At 37.1% G+C, this 23,251-nt stretch overlaps 1 protein-coding gene and 1 long non-coding RNA gene across 7 annotated transcripts in view; both read right to left on the bottom strand.

The window, feature by feature from the left end:
- The window catches only part of ARID4B (AT-rich interaction domain 4B), a 101,024-nt gene that overhangs the window by 76,493 nt on the left and 1,280 nt on the right, over positions 1-23,251 (bottom strand). For all 6 annotated transcript variants that reach the window (XM_040597201.1, XM_040597200.1, XM_040597203.1 and 3 more), the window contains exon 2: positions 23,077-23,131. In XM_040597201.1, the coding sequence (XP_040453135.1) occupies positions 23,077-23,082 (6 nt within the window). In that variant the 5' untranslated portion in view covers positions 23,083-23,131. The remainder of the gene's footprint in view (positions 1-23,076; positions 23,132-23,251) is intronic.
- Positions 4,373-6,846, bottom strand: LOC121089748. Its single transcript, XR_005828336.1, has 2 exons — positions 5,332-6,846; positions 4,373-4,614 (listed from the first exon to the last, which is right to left on the bottom strand). It is a non-coding gene; the product is annotated as an uncharacterized LOC121089748 (long non-coding RNA).

Raw genomic sequence — 23,251 nt, 5'->3', positions numbered from 1 at the left:
CTTAAAATGGTAGCATCATGCTTTTACATACCTTTTAAGGCTGTTAAAGAGGTCAGTTTTCCAGTTTTTCTAGACATTTCGATATTTTCCATCTATGTGGGATGAAATCATCCCCACACCTCCTCTTTTAACTGTGCTGCATTACTATATTCAAATTCCTTTGTAAAGTCTGTTGTGTCATACAGCAGCTGATAAAATTGCTTTACATTGTCCTTTGCCTATAAGCATGTCTAATACAGTGTATGTGAATATATTATTTCTATCTCCTAATCTGTATTCCTCTGCACCACGCACTGGATGTTCCAAGTAAACCACATGAAACAAGATTAAGCATTCAATCTAGAAACATGCTTAGTAGGGAAAGCCTGCAGGACTGCTTTAAGATTAATATGCAAAGAGAAAACTGGGTCTGTACCTTCCCTTTGTCTTTCATATATACTAAATTTGTAGAGCCAAGATTTCAGCTTGTATTAAACATTCAAAATTCAGCATTTATCTACTCTATGAAACTCTTGAGCCAAGAACTAGTGAAACATTTTCAAGAAGCCAAAAAAAAAATTTTGTAACACTCAACAATCCCACAGTGATTGGTTTTAGTTTTTAAATGGAAATTTAACATCTGATTATTTTCAGTAACCAAGGTTCAGGAAAACGCTTGTTAAAGATTCAAGACCCTCTCTCCCCTTGCCCCCACCAGACATCTACATTGATTCTTCCGAGTTCAAAAAACACACAATGCAAGGCTCAACATCTTGAAATTTTTTTTCTCATCCATTTTAAGCAAGACAACAGTGGCAAAACTGTTTTCTACCGTCTATGGCATTCTGAAGTTACCTTTCCAAGGGAAGTGCTTTCTCATAGTTCGCACATCTTCCATAATTTAAAATGGAAGCACCCAGTTTGCAAGCAGTACCATTAATCACATACATCCTTGACTACTCCAATTACAGTCATCCTCAGTCCCGCAAATCAGTGAGAAAACCCTACTACTTCAACCCAAACCCCAGTCAGATCCTTAAGCCTTCTAATGAAGGAGAAAAGTTTCACATAGCTTACAACTTAAACTCCCATTCCATCCCACAGAATTAGCAGCTACCCCAAAGTCATTCAACAGGGTTTCAGAAACTTGTGGGTCAATGAAGGCTTGGTAAGACTCAATTTTCAAAATGACCGTCATTTTGGGGAAAACAAGGGTAAGTACAACATCTCCTAAACAAGTTCTGAAGAATTGTTTTCAAGAAAACAGGTGAAAAAACCACAAAGAAACCATTAAAAAACCTTCTCCCCAATTACTAAGATACTTAATTTAACTAACGATTATTACCTTAAGTATTTTCAAACTGCAGTAAGACCCACCCAACAGCAGAGATCTGCCCACACACTGCAGAATCAATCTCTTAATAAAGAAAATTACTGAATGTAATTAAGAGTGCAAGATTTTGCTTACAGCTCAACCTGCTGTGGTTAGAACACTCAACTTTAAAGTAATAGCAGATATCTTCCGGAAAAAACTATTACTATAGCACATGTAATATACTCCATTTGGCAGATGATAGTATATTTATAGTTGATTTCAAGTACTTTCCTTGTGTATTTTCAGAGGGACAAAGATGAGAAACTTCTATAAACCTTTCTACAAACCTTATGTTACTGAGGCATATAGCTCCTCGGACAAAAATGTAGTATCTGAAACAAAGATTGAAGCCTAGAAGATAGGAAAACTCCTTAAAAGAAGTAAATCCATTGGCCTACCTTCCATCTCTCAGAAGTGAGAACACAGCAACACGAAATGGAAGGAATTTTTCTGGAAACTTGCAAACTACAACACAGAAGGAAGACCAGTGGTGTTTTTCATGTGAAAAGGTTATGACATGAAAGCCCAACAACAAGCGTGTATTTTGGGCAAATTTTCTTCTGGCTGAAAATCAGATTTCGGGTTGATTTTTTTTTTTTGTTTTGTTGCTCTTGTAGAGGCAGAAATGCAAAACTAGTAATTTTGAAATTTCTGAAGGAAAATGGTTCAATGTTATCAACATTTTGCCCACAAATCAAAATTATGGTAGGAACATCATGATCAAACCGAACATTTCTACATTCAAAAGTAATGAAACGTGTTTCAAGTTTCAATTGAAGATCTACAAGAAATTTCAAGTAACACCTCACCAGTCTCATAAGCAAATATTATACAGCATAGGGCTGAGGCAAAAAGGGTTTTTTCCCTTCCACTTCCCAACTCCACACCTGCCAAGGTGGAAGTCGGCAGAATCTAGCGGACAGATGTCAGAAGTTGGTTTAGTACTTCCAGACACCTTTACCATTCTCTACACTGCAAAGGGGCTATTTTCTTTATTTCAAAATAGTCAACTAGACCAGTTCAATGCCTAGCTTACTGGAAGTTCTTAAAGATGTGAAAAGGTGCAACAGATGGTTTTCCTCTCTGAATAAAAATGATCTATTTGGAAAGGATTTACAGGTTCTAAGACCATGAAGGACTCAGTGACCCAAAACAAGAGGTTCAACTCCATAATCACATTAAATAACATTACCTGTATCTGTTTCAAACACAAAATGGATTTTCATTATTTTTACTTATGGGTGTGAAGTTGAGTCTGTATGGAACTGGCAAGTCCATCACTTTTTTATTGTTTTTGGAACTAAGCAAAGTTGATGGAAACAAAATTTGAAAGAAAAATATTTAGAAGTCACCCTATCCTTGTAATTGTCCAAAACCAACCTGATTCTCCATCCAGAAATTTACTGAGTAGTATCATTTCCAAACATTCAGACTGTAGTTAGCTCATTTCCTATTCAAAAGAGCAAATCCAGAAAGGTGACTATGCTTAAAAAAACCCCCAGTATTTGGATATTTTTTTTCCTACCCCATTGAATAATACACACTAAATTCTGGTTCTGTTCCTAATTTGGTCACAGACTTCCTGCACAAAGATGCAACTCAGCAGGAACGTACCAACTTTCAAGTCTGTAGAATGGGGCTAATGCCTATCTTACTGAGGCATTTGATGTTTCTCTAGTACTCTGAGATCTAAGAATGGAAACCTGTATTTCTTCTATCAGTATAACACACCACTCTATAAAATGTCTTACTTAATCAAACACTCCAGAACGGCTGATCAGTCTTTCTAAAAATAATGCCAATTCTTTACAATTCCTTCTGTAGTTCTCCTTCTTGCTGAAAGACCACATGAAGGAAAGATATTTTGAATGCCCGCTCCCGCTGTTTATCCCTCTGAATATGAAAACTTCAAGTCAATCATTCCCATAGCTGCAAGAGTGCAATTTTTCTGTAAGGTGTAACCAAATACTCAAACTATTTAGCATTATAGTTTAGTACTGCAAAAGATGCAGCTTCATTAATTTTGGTCACACTCTTTATGTTCCAAGTCAAGCCTGAACATTAAGTTTCTACTTAAGTACATACAAAAAAAGTAGCAACTTGAAATAAGGAGCTTCTCAACACAGACTTCTCTTTTAGTCAGATACTTGAAAGGCTTCTTTCAGATTTCATGTGTTTAGTGCAAGAACCAAAATGCATTCAAGTACAAAGAATTTTAAGTCAAAAAAAATGAAGAAATCAGTAACATGTTTGTTATTAGAAGGTAAAAAAAATTAGTAAAAAGGATATCCCTGATACCTGTTTTACAATTGAAAATAAATTAGATTAAATCTTTCCCTTGGCAAACACTCTTTTTCCAACTAAAAGCTTCAGATAATGCTTAGGAGCATTACTCCAACTATTAGGTCTAGGTAACTTGCCTCAGTTTTTAAGATCTGCCACAACTCTGTCTGGAGATGCTGCTTCTGCTACAAAAAAAACTTGGGATGTTTCAAAGCACTGAAAAGAATGGTATGATAATGATATCTTGTGTTCCAAATGGATTGGAACAAAGATTATTTGATAGCTTAATTAAACATCGCAGTCCAGGCTGTTCATGAGCAAAATAACAAAGTGACTAATACAGTACTATGTGAAAAAACAAGTCAATGAAATCTCAAGAGAAAAAAAAAAAATTGTGTTTGTAGAAGATAGCCAACTGTACACAGGAGTGTACCAAAAGCATTGTAATATAAAATGGGTAACGCCATACAGAAACATAAGAAATTTTAGACAGGAGAGGGGATTTTTATCTCTGCCATGTTCCCTCAACTGCTGCCTAGGCATTCAGTGTAAAATTGCTGGCCAGGGACAAGACGTTCAGAAAGAACTATGAAAATGAGTTTAGAAAATACCTACAAAGAGACTGAAATAACTTAATTACCCGCTTTATCAAAGATTCAATTAGAACGGATGAGATTCCTGGGAAAAACAAACAAAAACTTAATTACACATAAAAGGTTATCAAGGCCATTCCTCTCAGTAGGATCATTTCAGCTTTATTATTCGTAACAGATGTCTGTCATATCTATTATTAAATTCAGGAGTGAATATTCCACACTTGCTGCACGCAACATATTCCAGTGTTTACACAGTTTTCTGTAGTATCTCATCTAAATATTCCTTGCTGCTGTTATTTCTTATCAATACTGCACATGGAGACCAGTGTACTTCTGCTTTGCAGTTTTCAAGAGATGAGACTCCTTAAAGTAATATAATCTCTGAAAGAAATAAAAAACCCAAACCAGTTATTGTGTAAATTTTACCTATAAGCCATATTTTTAAGACACACTTATTTATTTTTCAGTATTGATTCAAAGTATTTCTAATTGGTTTCCTCTGGATTCTGATTTAATTACCTCACATATTTCTTCAAGCTGGTGCCCAAAAATGGGCACAGGTATGGGCTAACTGATTGCAAGAGAAGCAAAAAGATTATTTCACACAATTTTCAAATAATGCTTTAACATTCCAGCATGACATTTGCCTTTTGGGCACGACTATAACATCGCCTCATGTGCCATTTATTTTTTAGCTATTTTTCCCCCAGGAACTGCCCCCCAGGGGAGGAAGAAATGGCATGCAGCATGTTCCATTTGCAATAGCAGTGAACTGTTAATGTGGCACATACCATACCGTGAAACTCTAGCAAGTGTGCTGACTGTTGATGGCTCCCCAGCTTAGCCTGTTAGCTGTCTTCAATCCCAGACACTAAAACCTTAGATTAAAAGGCAGCTACTGCAAAATACTCCATTCTATACCCTGGGAATCTTGGCTGATTGAATAGAGCGCCTATCTCACACCTCCAAAGGATGCGGACTACTGCAAATCTGTGACATGAACCACCTTAAAGGAAATGGGATGCCTGAACGAGTCATAGGTGCTTGCAGATAGGTCCTGTGCTAACCACAAAACCCTGCTTTGTAAAGCACTCTTACCTGACCAGTTCTCTCTCTGCCCAGCAGACAAGAGCATCCCGTGCCACATGCTTGCACGTTCATAGTAATACAAAGGAGACTTCTGCAGTGCCGTCCCTCATACTGAGGAGTACCACAAACACAACAGGGTAGCTAGCTACAGCTCTTCACTGAACTTGGCCTGTAATGTCAGACTACAGTGTTCTTTCATTGCATAGGAAAGAAGCAATATTGCAAGGGTCTTTAACCTTGCAGTCTAGGGCGTTAAAAAAAAATCCTACAGCCTCAGGATGAGCAGAGCTTTTAGGTTTAAAAAAAAGGAAGTTAGTATTCTGTGTAACCAATTACTTGAGATCATAAAGGTTGAAGTAAATATTCCGTCTCTTTAAGGCTTTAAATCAACAGTCTTGCTAAATACACATTAAAGGAATGACCAAGCAAAGTCTGAAGCAGTAGTAGGTCAGACTAAGCCTCATCTGGCTATAGGTCTTCACACTCACATTCTGACTCAACAAGAAACTCCCGTAATTAAAACAAAATATTGTGATAAAGGCAGCTACTGAACAGGAAAGACTTCTGAAGAGCTATCTGTGCTTTTCAAGATTCTGTGAATTGCACCATATAGTAGATAGCCAATCAAAGTGATCAGGAAAACCACTCTATCCTTTTCTAGCAAAAGAAATACCAGCTTTATCACTTCTGATATGTGCTGATGTGTGTCAAAACTCAATTCTTCCACCCCCAGGCATTTGTGCTGTCTCAGACAGACAGGAAATATGCACATGGTTTCATCTCTGGTTAGAGCTCAACTTACTTATCATAATACTAATTTTAAAAATACACTGTACACAACTCTGCTCAGCGACAATCTGTTCACTTTAGTTTTACAAGCTCAACTGTTGCAGTCAGTCCCCACTTCCTCTCTCAACAAATTATCTAGGCAAAAGCCGGCTGCCTTGTCCTCATATTCATTGCTCTGAAATCCTGCAATTTTGTGGCTATTACAGCTGTGGTTTTTTTAGCCTCAAAGGCATCCCATTATAATGGATCAGAATTTCATAATGCATTTTTCTTAGTACTTACAGAAAAAGCTGGTAACATAGCTTGTAGTTAATACAGTTGCATATTAGATTTCAAAAATGGCAATATTCATAATGCTTTATCTGTTAGAGGGAACAGATGGAATAGGCCCTTTAAATTCAGGAGGGGAAGAAGGAAAGTGGGGGCTATTTAAAGCAAAAAGAATCTGATTTTAAGCGAGAAATTACTAACATACACCATTTCTGCTGTATTCGCAACCCAAAAATAAACAACTACCTGTATAAGAATTAAAATATAAATTGTGTAGAACTGTATGAGCTGACAAAATAAATAGCAAGAAGCAGAGGATTACAACAGCCCTGAATGCTACACAACTGACAGGAAACTTTTAAAAACTTAAGTGCATTAAAACCTAACTGGTGCAAAAGTAAGTATATGGCTTCTTTAGGCTAGAAATCTAATCCAACATAACTGTCCTCAGTGCAAGTCGTATTCATTTACTTGCTTTTTCCTGGTAATTTTCAATGAACATCAGGATGCTGATTTGATTCTGATGCAAAGTCAGAAAACCACTCTAGCAAGAAGGGTTGAACCAATTCAGTCTTTTAAGAATAAAGTCAGGAATGCTAGGATAAATATTCCAAGATCTCTGTCTACCTGCAGAGGAAAAAAAAATACCCATCAAAAATAAACCAAATAAATTGGGTTAAACAATAGAAGTTGATGACAAGACACTGCCTACCGCCAGTGGTAGTTCTTAATTTCTGAAACAGGGTGAAGGGGGGGGATGTAGGCAGGGACAATTAAAGAGGTGGTGTGTTCTTTTGTGAGTTGAATTAACAACTCCCCAGTGTAAAAGGGCAAATGTAAAAGGCCTTGGCCCTCCAAACTGAAATCTGCATGAATGTCCCTTTTGCATCAGTTCTCTGATTAAAGGCTAAAGGGACTCAACTCACCAATTTGACAAATGACTAACACCAGAGTTAAAGTAGAAAAGGAGAAATCAGTGGGTAAACTGGCAATCTGACTCAAACTACAACATGAAGTAGCACTCCATAATCACCGCTTAGAATTTTTAAGGTTTGCAAAAAACAGACGTTTAAAAAACCCTAGAAAATACTCCTCTTCCCTTTTGTGTGTGTATGCAATAGCATCTTCTATATTTACCTTTTCATTGCGTGTCCTAGATTTCTTTCTCTCCAAATTCTAAAAACTAAATGTATGAAGCCCCTATCTGGATGAGGAAGATGACATGTACCACACTACTTGATTTATTTTTTTTAAAAAAATAACTAGATAATCAAGCTAACTATTGCTTCTTCAGCTGATCCTCTAAACTGGGTTTCATCCCTGAAATGCAAGTCAGAGATCTGGGTGTCTAACAAACAGCTTTCAGTCCAACATCTCCACTAAATCCCTGAAGTGGCTTTACACTGGCTGAAAGCACTTCAGTACTGGAGTATATGCAAGGTCAAATGCAAGTTTGTATTCAAAGTCTAATCTACTTGGATAGCACTCAAAACCCAGTTTATGTTAAGTTTTATATCCACTGCACACTATTTGCAAACAAAGCAGGTATTAGCTTTTCTAGTGAAACATTTTTATCAGATGAAAAAAAAATGTGATTCAACTGAGCATTCTGTAGCATTAGACTGAGTGTTGATATTTCTATAGGAAACTAGCAAAGCACCATTACCACTACATTAGAGAACCAAACAAATTTTTCTTATTAATCTGTTTTTGTAAAATAAATCCAATCTTAAACTGCTAACTGATTTCAAGATGAATTAAAAAAAAAAAATCAGAATTTCCCACAAAATAGAAACTTCACTTAATTCAATTTATTAACAGGATCCATCCTGACAAAAAATAACAATGTTTGGTCTAACATTCCAGAAAATGCACCATTTAATGAGCAGACTAGAGAGAACTTGTACCCAGACAATGACCCAGTGTTGAGACAATCTTTAAGAGGCCTTAGAGGAGCAAAGATCTACAGTAGAACAAGAAAACTCAAGAACCATAGAGCTGGACAGGAAAGATTCACAGAACAAGTCACTGCCTTGCACCGGAAAGGAGAAAGGATAAACCTTAACTCCATCGAGTTTAACAGCAATGGCAGACCCTAAATCACACTGGACCCAGAAAACCTGAGTTTCAGGTTACATCCATAATAGCAAAGAGATAAAAATATGAGAAAACATATTCTTTCATTGGTCTTGTGTGGATTTACCCTGGGGAGCCCATTAGCACCGTATGACACAGCACATGCACTCAAAGGCATGCTACAGTTACAGGAATATGTGTATGCAGACTTCCTCCTCTCGTCACAAAGCCTGACATTGCTATTAAAAAACCCTATCAACTAAAGGAAGGCCAAGTATCACCCTGAAGGTAATTTCAGTCAATTACACCTCTGGCATTGACACTTTTTTTTTTTTTCTGCAAAATTCAGACTTGGTGAAGATAGTCACTTACATCCCCATTTTAGACTATATTAAATAAAAAGCATTTAACATAAAGAGACAAAACTGCAGAAAAAAAAAGTTCTATTCTCTCCACTGACTTGCCTTTTGCTTTTTTCCTGCTTTTCCAAACAGGTTGTTTTGATCTCAAAGTGTAAGGCTTAAATTCACTAAGATCCAAAGAGAGGTAACAGAACCTGATAATGCACTTCAGAACAGTCAAACCAGGCTCTCCTTCACTTGCTCTGCAGAACTGTCCTCAGTTTTCTCCTCTGGATTCAGCGGCTTTAGTATATACAGACCAACAGTCTCTTCCTTTCTAGCTCAGTGCCAGCAATAACTTCTAAGACTCTCATTCTGCATACCAGCTAAACTCAAGCTTTTTTCACTTGTTTTGCTTTTTGGATGATTTCTGAATTCAGCTAGATATACACTAATTCCTAGACTTTTCCTTAGGTTTTAGCGTAAGCAAATCCTTATTTGGAACGTTCTGGCAGATCTTCACTCCTGGTCTAAACTAGCCTTTTATTCCTAGTCAGTAACCTGCTATTCTTTAGTCTCCTGGGGAAAATGTTACACAAGAGCTAACAAAATGTGTCTCATTTGGCTAAAACAACTAATACACCAAGAGTGCAGAATTTTGGCTTATAAATAGTTAGCCTTTATATTTGGCTTTCCTGGAATTCTCTATGCCACAACTACGCATTTGAAACAGCTAATAGAATAAAACTCGAATGAAATTCAAAGGCAAGCTAGCCAACAATCTGAACCTTTTAAAGAACTGTAGGTAACTGCTAGATATTAAAAGGCATACATGTGTGTTTGGGGGGTGTGTGTGTGTGTATAAATATCACCCTGACCACTATTCATTTTGCAGCATAAATTTTGGAAAGTAGACATCAGAAGTATTATGCTTTATAGATAAATCTATACTGGTCTCTTTGGAATGTATTTGGCATAATACATTCTAGATACGTTTTTTAGTGTCCTGTAGATTATACTTTCCTATGCTTTTTCCCTTTTACACTTTGTAAATATTTTTTTTTCTCCAGGCTTCCTATGAAGAAGATTCTTCTTCCTAATAAACGGTTACTTAACATTACATTAGTGAAGATACAAACAGCAAACAATTAACTACACACATGCAGAACATCAACAGTACTTTAGGCTTAGTCCAGCAGAAGCTATCCTTTTATGACACCTGACAGTCTTACCATCCTTGAACTGCCTCTAAGTGGTACTATAATACAAATATATATCTGCATAATATATTTATTTATATATAGATATATCTATCTTTATAGAAAGATATTACATTTTTCAAAATAATCAAATAGTTCTTCAGCTTCCTCTCCCAATTAAAAAAAAAAGGGGGGGGAGGGAACCATAGGAATTTAAGGTACCTACTACTATTATGTATGCCAAGAAAGAGGGTAATATATATACACAATTAAATATAATTACAAAAGGACAGAAGCATATGACTAAATTTGTCAATGTACTGATTTTCCCCTCAATAGTCTAGTGGATCTATAGGTCCCTCAGTAATAAACAGACCTACCAACAACAAGCTTGCTTGTCTTAGTTGTATCTTTAGGTCTCCTTAGAAGCAGTTTACAGAACCCACAGCACTGCATTAAAGACACTCAGAACACAGCTTTTAGAATTAGACACAATCAAGGTCAAAGAGAAGTGAAGTAGAAGAAGAGTATACACATACTTGCACTATGCAGAAGCATCCAAGCACACTGAAACAGATTCAAATTAAGTTTAGTCTGCCACTGCTATTACATGGTTGGTTAAGACTACAGAAAGCTCCCAGTTAAGAAAAGTAAACAGTGTATCAGTTAAGACTGTAGCTATGTAATCCACATAACCTATTATATGAGCCTGGAAGAGAAAAGAACATTATTTTCTGTTAAATCTACTGGTGTTTTCTTACCAGCACCTACTAGGCCACTGTTGACCTATGAACCATCTACATCCTTGCAGAATATAGATGCATAACTAAGCTGGACACTGGGTAGTTAGGGCAGCACAGAAATTAAACTGGTAATTCACCTGAAAAAAAAACTATGATAAATTGTAACTCATGCTGACAAGTGGACTACTTCCATATTGGCACAGGTATCTCTGCACAACATCGCACTGTCAACTTCCCAAAAGAAGTAGCAAGCAAGTGAACTTGAAGTTATCTCAACAAAATGGCAATGCTTCTTTCCCAGTTCGTAGCACAAGGCAATCCATACCTCAAATCAGCTTCTAGTTTAGCTGCTATGGGTGACGTTAAATTCAAAGTGCCTTGCTGTGGCAGAATATTCTATTGAATAAACTTCGTTTTCACTTATGTAATCTCCTGCTAGCAAACTATAGCCAATTCTTTTTCACAGTGAACTTTTCTTTCAGATGGACAGTGACTCAAGTAAATACTAACTTCACAACTTGAAGGCGGGGGGAGAAAAGCCAACAACTTATCCACATATCCCACTTTCCCCAGATTAATAGGAAGAAATACCATGACCACACCTTCTGAAGCAAGATATCTATAACTGTACAATTTTGCGTGGTGAGGGTATGACCAAATTCTTGACTGAAATCTCAAGTCCATAACTTTAACTTTCACCTTTTTTCTCATAAAAACTAGTGTTCCTTTAAAAATATTATGAGGTAGCTTTACAAGCTTCCTAACTTGTAGAAATCTAACAAATACAAGCACATAAACACACTCCTATCTCAATACATTTTCCAAGACTACTACTGACCTGCACAGTCAGTAGCAAGGGTATTACAAGAAAACCGATCATTTTTCTTTTTCATCCCTCTCCACAACAGCATTCATCTTTTAGAGTTCTTCTCTACCTAAATATAAGAGTTCAGTATTTAAGTTTAAGTCTGTAAAAGGAGGTTTTGGGAAAAAAAAAAACAACTAAATATAATCAATATGGCAGCTATCCAAAGCAGAGATGCAAGCTTTTCCTGTTCAGTTAAGTTCTACTCTTTAAAAATCCTTTCAAGAGTTTTCCATCAGAAAATACCCATAGCAAACAAAAAATGCAAGCATTAAAAGTAACACAGATATTAAGAAAAATAACCAGATGAACAGTAAGTTTAAGAGAAGATTTGTCAAGTGACACATAATTATGAATAGTGTTAACATACTTTAGATGTGTGCTACACAGAAAGTGAAAGTGCCACTGCAGTACTATAGGGAAGAAGAACAACACAAAAGCAGCTAGTCCCCAGCTAGGCTACTTTCCAAAGCTAAGGAATTAAAGGACCTAAACGACTTATTTCATACCTTTTATCCAATTTAACTACCCAGAATGCTTCAGTTTCTTTGGCTACTCATTGCTGCACCTGTTTCCAAAACATCTTCAGCTGGCTTAGCCTGTGACTAATGGCAGCCATTTCCAGGGAGTGGCTATTTAAGGAAAGATCCTTGCTCTGATTCCACAAAACTCTTCAACATATTAAAGAACAGAGAGTAAAATTTTGGAAGTTGTATAGGTGATATAAGACTCTATTCATTGCTTTCAAATGTGCTGAAGTTATTCTGTAAAGCTCAGGGTTTTTTTCTCAAAAGTCTTTAAGCCTCTTATACTAAAACCTTCATATTTTTTTAGCCTCTTTTCAAAAACTAACATTTAGGATTACTAAAGTGAAAGAGAAAAAACCTATGCAAGTTTTACTTGCTAGTCCTCTGTAGATCAACAATTCTAGCATTACTTTCCACATGAAACTTCATTCTGCTCTTAAAAGCTCAACAAGAGGCATCCCAAGGGGTCTTTGGTACCCAAGGCAATGCAGCATTCTCACCATGCCCAATAAAATGCCAGTATCTCTGTCAAATGAACAGGTTATGGCATCAACTACATACGCCAATGAAATTCTATTCAATTATATTTTTATGATCAACTTTCCCCCCCCCCCCCAAGCCTAAGAAGATGACTGAAGAAAAAAACTGAAATACACAGCTTAAAGAATAAACCTAATCATCCAGTACTACTGTATGACTAATCAGCCCACTGTAATATTTGCTTTCACAGAAATACTGTGCATCATCACTGCTAAAAGCAGAATAGCCAGCTAAAGAGTTCACACTGGCCCTTCTGCCCACATACTCATTCGTGTACTTGGCTGGAATGTTGTTTCAGTGGGCTCAAAAGCTGTATTAACAAAAATTGCCAGATGAAAAGATGTTGCAGTTCTTTTAAGATTAAGCAGTTTTCCTGTAAACACAGGCTAGTCCCATTCACAGGTGGCATTCAAATATTGATGTGTATTTTTCTCTTCCCAAGTTTAATTCTGAGCAAACACAGTAAGGATAGCCAGCTACAGCAATAAGATAGCAAAGTTCTGGAACTGTCCCTGAATAGGTCTGAAACCAAGCACCTGAAGTTTGCCATTTTCTCTCTCTAAAATTTTTTTATATATGTATTTCTATGAAGATCATAAAAGCCGATTTGCTTCCTCAAAGTTCCAACTAAGTAAACACAATATACACAACTAGAGAAACTTTATCAGACCAGCTTAAGTATCGTGATTTTTATTCCACAGAATAGGTGCCATGTTTTATATTTATTATCAGATCGTAATTAAGATTTTATTACATCATTTCAAATGTTCAGTTAAGTGCTGTTGCACAACAAGTTATGCCAGACAGAAACAGGTAGGCTTGTTCTCTATTTTAATGCAGAGTAGTAAACTTCCAGTGAACTGAAATCAGTGCTATGAACAGATATAAATAAAAGCATTCCACTCTAAAGATGAGCACTTCAGTTGCTATCTAGATGCTACTGATGCCATGTACATTACCAGTGAAAAAAGTCTGCCACAGCAGGACATACACCTGTCTCTATCATTGATATACTATTATTACACTGTCATCAAAACAGAATTTTTCTTACTATTTAGAATGTAACAAAAGCAACTTATTCACTTCACTTGCCTCTGAAAACCTGAACCACCCTACACTAGTAAGTGTACATATAAATATATACTCTGTATTATCTGAGAAAAGTCACCATATTAAATAAGAGATTTATTCTAATACAGTGAAATACATTTAACTTATCAATAACATTTTGGCTAGCATCAGGCAAAGTAAACTGAAATCAGAGTATTAGCTGAACAGCCAAAGAATTACCAACAGAGAAAAACTGAATTACTGAGGGCAGATATCTAATATACATACTAATACTTTCTGGAACTTCATGTTACATTATTCCAGGGAACACAGTTAAAAGAGCAGCCTCAGCAGCCTGATTTCAAAATGGATCAAGCACAGTAGAATATATTTGAGTGTGATTCTTTGCAGGTTCCAGCCCATGTATGCAATACTGTCTATCATCAGATTACGTCATCTTTTATACTACTTGATTTTTAGGTACGTAAAAGCTGCGCTAGTAATCTGTAAGTAAAGGAGTGAATCCAGACTTCAATGTCTTTTAAATTATCCAACATCGCAGGAAAATAGGCACAAAATTTCACGAAGACGACAAAGACACAGCACAGCTACCCAGATAATGTTCTATGGGTAAACGTATGTGGACTGTAATTATAAAGTTCTGGAAGATCATGTCAGAATAAATCTGCATTCACAAAATGGAAATGACTTAAAGGTGGACTGCTGTCTCTATTTTTGTCTCTGTTCCAGGCAGCAAGGTATTGGAAAATCCCATACTCTTAAATTTTAAGCTATAGTGCAGTCTTACTTATGTTAAAGTACTTCACTATCTCCCTCAATGCACATCTAGCATGACAACCTTCTAAAGAAACTGAAGTGGAAATTTATTACGTTATTCCTGTACAAAATACAAAAAATGCTTTTGTATTTATGGAAGCACAACAATTAAGAATTATATGTATTTTCTTTCTAAGTTTAGTGATGTAATTTGAGGTAACATTCATCTAGTATTACAGCAATGTCTACCTTCCAATAAGCAATGCAGCAAAATAAGTTAAAAAGTGAAAACAAATTCTCCATCAGAAATTCCTCAATTCTGAAATGCTGGTGTAACATGTACTCGTTTCCAAAATGTCTCAACCCCTATTTTCCTCCCAGGAAAAGAAGTTACATTAACCTAAGTGTCACAGCATTAACAAAAAGATTAAGCTAACACTCTTTCACTTGAGCACTCATACAGGTTATTGGAAAGTCTATCTTCCAGCATTATAAATTAATCTAAAGCATTCTTTGTAACCTTAGAAGAATGCATTCTACATTTATCTTTAAGAAAACATGAAGTGGACTATTTCAAATGCACAAATAAGAGGTTTAGCACTTGCAATCTGCTGTTGAGAGGACAGCTGAAAATCTGAAGGAAAAAATTATCGCAGTGGATCAGGTTGCCCTGCCACAAACTGAAACACTTTTTTCAGGTCAGAAAAGAATATGAAGAAAAAAATAAACAAAAAAATACTCCCTATTACATTATTTATTACCAGCTGCTGAAACCTTACGTCAGATACACTTGGTTCTGAATTTCACTGAAGTTAAATCCCATTTCCTTGCCCTCAGAAGGCCAGTATGAACAATTAATAATGAGTCAGTAGGGCATCCAAGAGGAAAAAGGGAAAAGGCTCCCAGGCAAAAGTTCAATGAGAACCACAGTTCTTGGAAAGAAAAGTAACAAATGTCTTCCAAATTTCTGCATTAGGTTTCTGGTAGTAAGCAGAAAGTGTCGCACACCTTATTCTACCATATCCAACTGGCATCCAACTCCTGATTGTCACTGGGTCTTCTCTAATCTACCCATAAATATATGGGCCGCCTTAACATACAAAGAATCAAAGGCTTGACTTCCATTCCTTCAATTTCCTTATCAAAGAAAGAGTGATGTAATTTCTTCCCGAATTAACCATTTCCGACTGTTTTGATTTCGAAAAAAGGTAAACCAATCGCTTAATTCTTACACCCATTGGTCAAAATATTGTCAGAAAGTATTAACATAAGTGTTAGTTACATGAAGATTATCACCTTTATGGTATAGGAATCTAGTATTTATAAATATTTTTCTGCAGATAAATATAATAGCAACTGTTTCTCTAGTTTGGGGGGGGGGGGGGGAAGATATTGTTGATAGTAAGCTTTCCAAGTGTTGAATGAACCTGAGGAAGATAGAGAAGCAAAGCTTATGTTGGCCTCCTTAAAAAGTACTTAAAATACATTCTTTTTTGTGTTTAATACCACCTCTTCTTTAAAACCCCTTCATCTTTCCAACTTGAAATCATAGTTTATCATACCAAAAATTAAATTGTATTTGTCACCTTCAAGGCACAGCCACAATTCCACTTAATGGTTTCATTCAACACCTTCCAGAAAAGATGAGAGTTCAAACCTCTAGAGAAGTGCCGTGTTCTAGCTAGTAAGCAAGCCTAGAAAAACCTCTATTGCACTTTCACGTGTAGACAGTTTACAAAATGTTTAACCTAACGACTGCAAAGTGCTAACTTGGCAGAGGGATGGGGAGGAATGTGTTCACAAGCAGTTTAAGCTCATCCAAATCAGTCTTGGTGCACTTCTGCTTTCCTCTCCTTCCTTCCTCCACCCCAATGGTAGGGATCAGCCAGGTCAGGGACTGGCTGCAACTGAAGAATTATTTATCTGATTGTTGTTAATTTCAGTTTGATTCAGTACACCCTGGGACCACCCAAATGGACTGCTGGCACAAAAGACAAGAATAAACAGCCAGGAGTGGAAGAAGTGTACAAAAATGCATTCTTCCACGACCATACAAACTTAATCTGACAAACTACTTAAGAAACCAAATCCTTTGCTGTAGGTTGTTGGGGGACAAACCAACAGATTAAACAACGAGAACAGAAAACTCACTCTTCTGCCCAAGAACAGTGTTATTCACCAGTTAGTCCAACTCGGGCAATCTGCTCTGCAGAGCTCTGTAGATGTTTGCACTCACAATTACTTTAAATGACAACTGATGAATGCTGTATCTAAATAGTGTACTTCTTAAGGTGGTCTGCAGAAGTCACCATCAAAGACGCAAGTAATTTGGGAGTTCAGGATGCTTAAAGGGTTTTTCTTTAGTGTACTACCTACCTTATTCATTCCAGGGCACATACAGGCTTCAAAAACAACAGCAATGGGAGCAAGTAACTCCAGGTTAACTGGAGATGAAATGACTACTGCTTTTGCTCACAGTAAGGAAAACACCTTCTCATGGTTGGGCACTACAATGTTTGTGCTTAGCTCATAAGAAAAATCTTCTTCATAGTGCTCCCCACAGGTTCAGGAAACCCTGGAATAGCACTACTCCACATCTAATTAATTAATATAGAATCACTCAGGAAGTCACCACCACACAGTGGTCGTACACAATGCAGGTGGGTCACCTCAGTTGTAGTTTTCTACGAGTAACTCAGCAACACTCTCCACCACCCTGCTCTGACAGCCTCACAGCTGCCTTTCCAGAGCTTGCTTACTAACACTTCTTGCTAAACAGGTCATGACTGCTTTATATGCTGCCTTCCGAGCAAAGGAAAAAAAAAAAAAAAAGGCACAATAGTGCTTTATTGAATTTATTCCCTGGTTCAAACTAATCTTCAGAAGGAAAATAGATGTCTTGTCAAGTATAGAATATCAAAGTGGCCTGCTGTTTTTTCCATACTTGAATCCCCTGAAACATCCTCTCATCTGGTCACCCCATGTTAACAAAAAAAAACAAAAAAAAAAAAAAGAAAGAAAAAAAAAGAAAAGAAAAATCCCCCATCACCCAGATTTATGACTTTCCATCAAAACCTTTTAAAATAATTATTCTAACACTTATTAAATGACTAACATTTAGTTTATGCATCGGGCTGAATAATTTTCCTTAGTTCCCTGGAGGCCTTTTGAAATCTTTCTTTGAAAGTCTTTAAAAATCCATTCCATGCACATGCAAGCAAGTATCTAGTGAGTGGTAGTAAGCACAGTAACTGGACAACACTGGAAATGCTAAATAGGAGAGGCAGAAAAGGAATATTTGTTACCGAAGCACATCAACGAAAAATCAAGCACCCATACAAGCCCTGACTTAACATTTCTCAACTGTGACCTGAATAATATATAGGGCAAACCCAATTCAAGATCCATGTTTATTCACTTTTGTACATTTCCGTAAAAACAACTGAAGTACCTATTATAGTAAATAGAACTGCAGGGAACATACTACTGCATTTCACAACAGGTTAACTACTTTTAAGTACAAACTAATAAATAATCTAGCATTTGGATGGCTCTGTATCATATTAGGGTGCAAAGTAAATTTAAGCTTAGGTTTTTCTATAAAATTTGTTACCTTTTTCAAATGAGGAAATCTCAAACTCCCTTTATTTTTATTCTTCAGCCTATTATAAAAGCATGTATTTCTAAGGAAAATGTGTGTATCTGTAGGATTTAAACAAAAATTCAAAACCAGTTTGCAACAACAGCGTAATTTCAACCTTTCTCAAAGTTAGCCGCTTTTTTTCAGTTTATATGACCAGCGAAGCATTCAGATTAAGTATTTGACAGTGACTGTAAAGCTCAACACCTCAAAACTTCCGCATTTTGTTTCAAAAGACTTCTCAACTACAATAGCAGAATTTCTTTGAACAGACACATGCAATGTGTATCACAGCATGCTTCTGCACTACATGTATACAACACTTGTTTCAGATTACAAAGTTAACTGAATAACCATCTCAAAGTGTTCTAGCGAAGATACATGCATATTCATTACTCTGCCTACTACTATTTTTCTTAGACAGCATCCTGATACAATAGTCCTGCTGCTGTGAGAGCACTGATCCATAAATCCTTCACCAACTTTGAAGATAATAGTACAGGCAGTTTAATTTTTCTAATCCTCATAGTTTATTGCAACTTTAGTCTTCTCAGCCTAACACAGTCTTTTTTCCACTAGGTGGTCTAATTAACTTTGAGTCCTTATCAACACAACTACTGATTAGTACCATACTAAACATGCAGATTGAAGTTCAAGACTTCCATGTTGTTTAGCCACTGTAAAATATACTGAGATTGGCATTTCAAAAGTGCAAATAAACGATTTCAAAATAACATAGATTATTCCAACGTGACTTGTAATTGCTTGTAAGTGCAAGTGGTGTTTGCTTTGCTTTCTACATAATTATGCAAGCACGAGGAAGTCAGTAACTGCCTCTGATCACTTGTTCAAACTGGAACATCAGGACAGAATTTAAGAATATAATTTTCCATAATGCAAAAACAAATTACAGGGGAAAACCACCTTTAAGACTTACCTGTTCTCCTACCTCCAGCACAAAACCTACTCTAATGGTACTCTTTATTTATAAATCTCCATTTCTGCTGTAATTCAAATAGTTAACCAGAAAGTGAAAGGTCACTACATTCCATGACTGGTTTCCAGCCTTCGTAAGAGCAATAGGACTTTCAGCTGACTTGTGCTCGAAGTTGGAAATTGGTGACTGAAAAGTTTACTAGATATTTCACTTTTGTCCTCTGCCATACTGGCAGAGAATACGAGCAACAGACCAACTGGCTTTAAGGGAAAGCAGTTAACAGCATCAGTGTGCACCAGCGATCTCTGTGGATAGCTAGAGAGATCACTAGGAAAGACTACTGAAACCAACGTGTAAACTCAGGATGAATTAAAAAAACCCAAAACACTATAAACTGTACACACAACTTCCTTAATTTGTTAGCCTGGCAGCTCTGAGCAAGCACTCAGGAACATCTAGGGCTACTAAACAGAAATACTACAACCACTAAGTATTTCATTTTTTACAAACTGAAAAATATTAACATGCAAATACCATCAAAACATTCAAACAATCATTTCAGACCATTTAATTTATAGTGCATTCCTCAAGCTTCTGGGACATCCACTATTTTTATCTCCAGTCAGCAGTGAACTTTTTAGCTACAGTGGGTATATTACCCTCATTCACATATTTAAATATCAAGGAAATGACGTGATACATATTAAAAATCTCAGGAGCATTTACAGTAGTTGTACAATGGTACAAATCATCAGCGAAACTGAGCTTGTCCGTCTGTCTTTCTTTAAAAGCAGAGACTTCGCTTTCCTGGCATTTATTTGCTGACTTTGGGGAAAAAACAAAAACAAACTATAATAATGTTTTCATATATATTGCTACCTACCTTGTAGGTAGTGATTTGATGGCATGCAATTAGTTTTTTAAATAATCAAATTCTACATGCTTCCAAAGCGTATTTAATGCAAAAAGACCTTATGCAGAAGGTGCTTAAGTTTAAAAAATAAAAGCTTCACTACAACATACAAACCATCTTAGCCATTATCTATACAACTACTATCAGAGGTCATCTATCACAGGAAAACGCCTGATTCAGTAGAACATCACAAGAACAATCATGTCAAGACTTGAATGCTTCTTCTACAACATATTTCAAGATAGTTCCAGGCTGCCTTCAAGTGGCCTTTGCAGTCCATGGGAGGACTACTTACTAGGCTAAAGTTACTAGTTTATACAAGTGACTTTTATTTACTTGGATTAAGTTGGTTTATTGCAGGGAGAACAATCAAGCCAACAGCTTTGGAGGTGGTACTCTCCTAGCAAGCAGCACACCTCTCTTGTCTCAGAAGGTTTCAAAATGCAAGAGCGTGAGTGACTTACAGATTTCTATCAGTTCAGCTTGGTGCTCTTCCTAAATATACCTCACCATGTTTTACAAAGAACGATAAGCATCCTATCCATACCACGCAGATAGGAAAAAAAGTCAGTAAAGCTACATGAGTTGTTCAAGTTCACCCCGAGAGACAAAGATACCAACAAGGAATCCAGTTCTAATGCTCTAGGCACCAGAATACACAACCCTCCCCATGTGAAAGAATGACCAAAGCATAAATCAAAACAGGGGCCTCCATCGTACAGTCAGCAGCAAGTCTGCAGTCAGCAGACTCAAAGTAAGACTAGGCCTTAAAGCATTAAATCCTCTACATGCTGAAGTGTCCTTGAGGAATACTCTTTCAATAACTCACAAAATAAATGCACGCAAATATACAATCATATTTAAACAGTATCTTGATCTAGTATAGTCAGTATTACCTTGTAGTGATACGAACAGAAAGCTAAGAATAGTCTTAAGCACTCTTCCTTACTGCTTTTTATTGGACTTAGATCCTTGTAAGCTCGGAAAATAAACTACAAATTCAAGCCAGGCAGAAAAGACTGATGCACTGTATTATTCCTGGTATCTTAAAAAAGAGTCTTGATTAAACTGTTGAATGTTAGAAACTTCTGTTAAGCTACAAAGTCTGTTAAAAGTTTCACTGTAGTACCTAAAGCTTCAACATAATGACTTAAAGATTAACCCCACTTAACGTTGCAGGGCACAGTAAATAAAGTACTAGGAGTTATCTCAAGCATATGTAAGTTTAATGCTACACACACAGACTGCAAAAACTGCAGACTTAAACTCAGCATTTGAACACACTGGCAGAATTATCCAGATTTAAAAATGCAATAGTATCACAAACCTTATCAAAGAATAAGTAAGCTGGGAGCTTTTTTATATATATATATATATATATATTTACAGGTTTCTCTGTTTGCTACTTTAAATTGAAGCATGTTATACATTCAGTTCAGCCTGAAGTGGGGTCTCTATCAGTATTCCACAGAACACTGCATTCCACTTGTGATCCGACCTCCTCATCCTCCCAAACTGTCTATCTACATATTTATATGGCTCCGCAACCACAGTATCTGAACCTAATCTCTATGGTAACTGTAAGATTTGTTTACATGGAGAAAGAATATTAGAAATGTATGTAAATTTAGCTGTTGTTTAAGTAAGTGTTTCTCCTTATGGGGGAAAAAAGCTCCCTATACTGCCTCCTATTTCTCTCGCTTCCTTCCCCTGCATCTCCACCAGGCAGTGAGCCACATTTGGAAAGCTCCGTGTCGTACTCCAACCGCCTGTTGTAAATTCATAAATAGTTTACTTTTAATGAGAAAGACGTTTGCAGTATTTTAGATCTTAACACTTGTTAAAGAAAGATCATAGGTAGGGCAATTAAAACATGGTCTTTTAAAAGACACTGTTATTAAGTCTCCAAGTAAAAAAACCCAAACATTCTAAATCTTCAACAGCTACACAAAAAGACTTAAGTTTGCTGCTCAGTAACTCAGATCAATCCAGAAATTAAAACAGTCTGTATCATTTACCGTTTACAGCAGTGAATATAGTATGAGGTATACATTTTACATAATACTCATTCACAGATGGTAGGCACAACTCTTGATAGTACAAGACACCCCCCCCCGATTGCTCTTTTTTATTAATAAATATCAAAGAGATGGTGTATCACAGGTTTGTTACAATTATTTTTTTATATGATTTACAGTATTTTCAAATGAGATTTACTGCTGCCCAGCAGGACCGGCAGCTGAATTACATGGGGGTCACGGTAACATAAATGGCAGTTTGAGTGAGACATATCAGCAAAATGATAAAAAAAGCCTAACAAACCTAGCTGTTAAAAACTATGTTTAGGTACACAGATCATTGCCACACACACAAGAAATCATTCTACTCCACCGACACATTTTTTTCTATAAAACTTGTGCAATATATTGCAAATAAATAGTCTAGGAAGGCCTAAGAGAAGAAAAACGAGCAGCAATGAGGTAGGTGAGCAGCGATGAGGTAGGTGAATGCTACAGAGCACTGAGAAGAAAATTAGAACCTGTTTGGAAATCTTTCTGCACCTTACAGCAGTCATTTCACTGCAGAGAATCCCTTACGTGCACCCTCCCTGATCGTATCAAGATTATTCATTCAACAAAACTGTTATTAACGAACAGAAAGTTAAGTAAATGTACCATTTACCCTCTATTCAAGTAAACACGGTTGTATAGCCAGCATTTCCCCTGCAACGTTACTTTCTCAAGCAGGGTGACTGTCCCCTGCTCCTCCATGAAGCAAGCTCAGCCCAGGCAGCCATGTCCTTACTCTCCTACAAACAATGTTTCTGAAGGAGACCAACCCCGGCTCCACCAACTTACGGTTCCCCCCCAGCATAAGGCAGCGGAGCAAAACCTGCCCCACCGTCAGCTTACGAGCAAAGGCACCAAACACAGCAGTGGGGGCGAAGCAACCCGCAGTCTGGATCCGCACCAGCACCGCACCGAGCCTCTCGCCGGGGTCGGGACAGATGGACTGACAGATAGGACAGCATTTCTTCATGCAACCCTCCCTTCCTTCCCCTCCCAGGCACACAAGCGAGTGTTTTACCTTCATGATGAGCTCAGGCTGCGGTAAAAGCCTCGGCAAGGGCTGAGCGCTGGACCTGGAATTTAAAACAAAGCGCTAAGGCACCGCACCAGCCGCTCGCACCGGGCGGGGGAGGGGAGGCAGGGATCGGGGTGGGGGCGCTGGGCTCCTCCCGAAACTCCCCCTTCGCTTCCCC

The sequence above is a fragment of the Falco naumanni genome, chromosome 6 (assembly GCF_017639655.2).
Source record: "Falco naumanni isolate bFalNau1 chromosome 6, bFalNau1.pat, whole genome shotgun sequence".
In the NCBI taxonomy this organism is placed as follows: domain Eukaryota; kingdom Metazoa; phylum Chordata; class Aves; order Falconiformes; family Falconidae; genus Falco; species Falco naumanni.
Note: the sequence above shows the minus strand (reverse complement) of the source record. Positions and strands in the feature narration are given on the sequence as shown.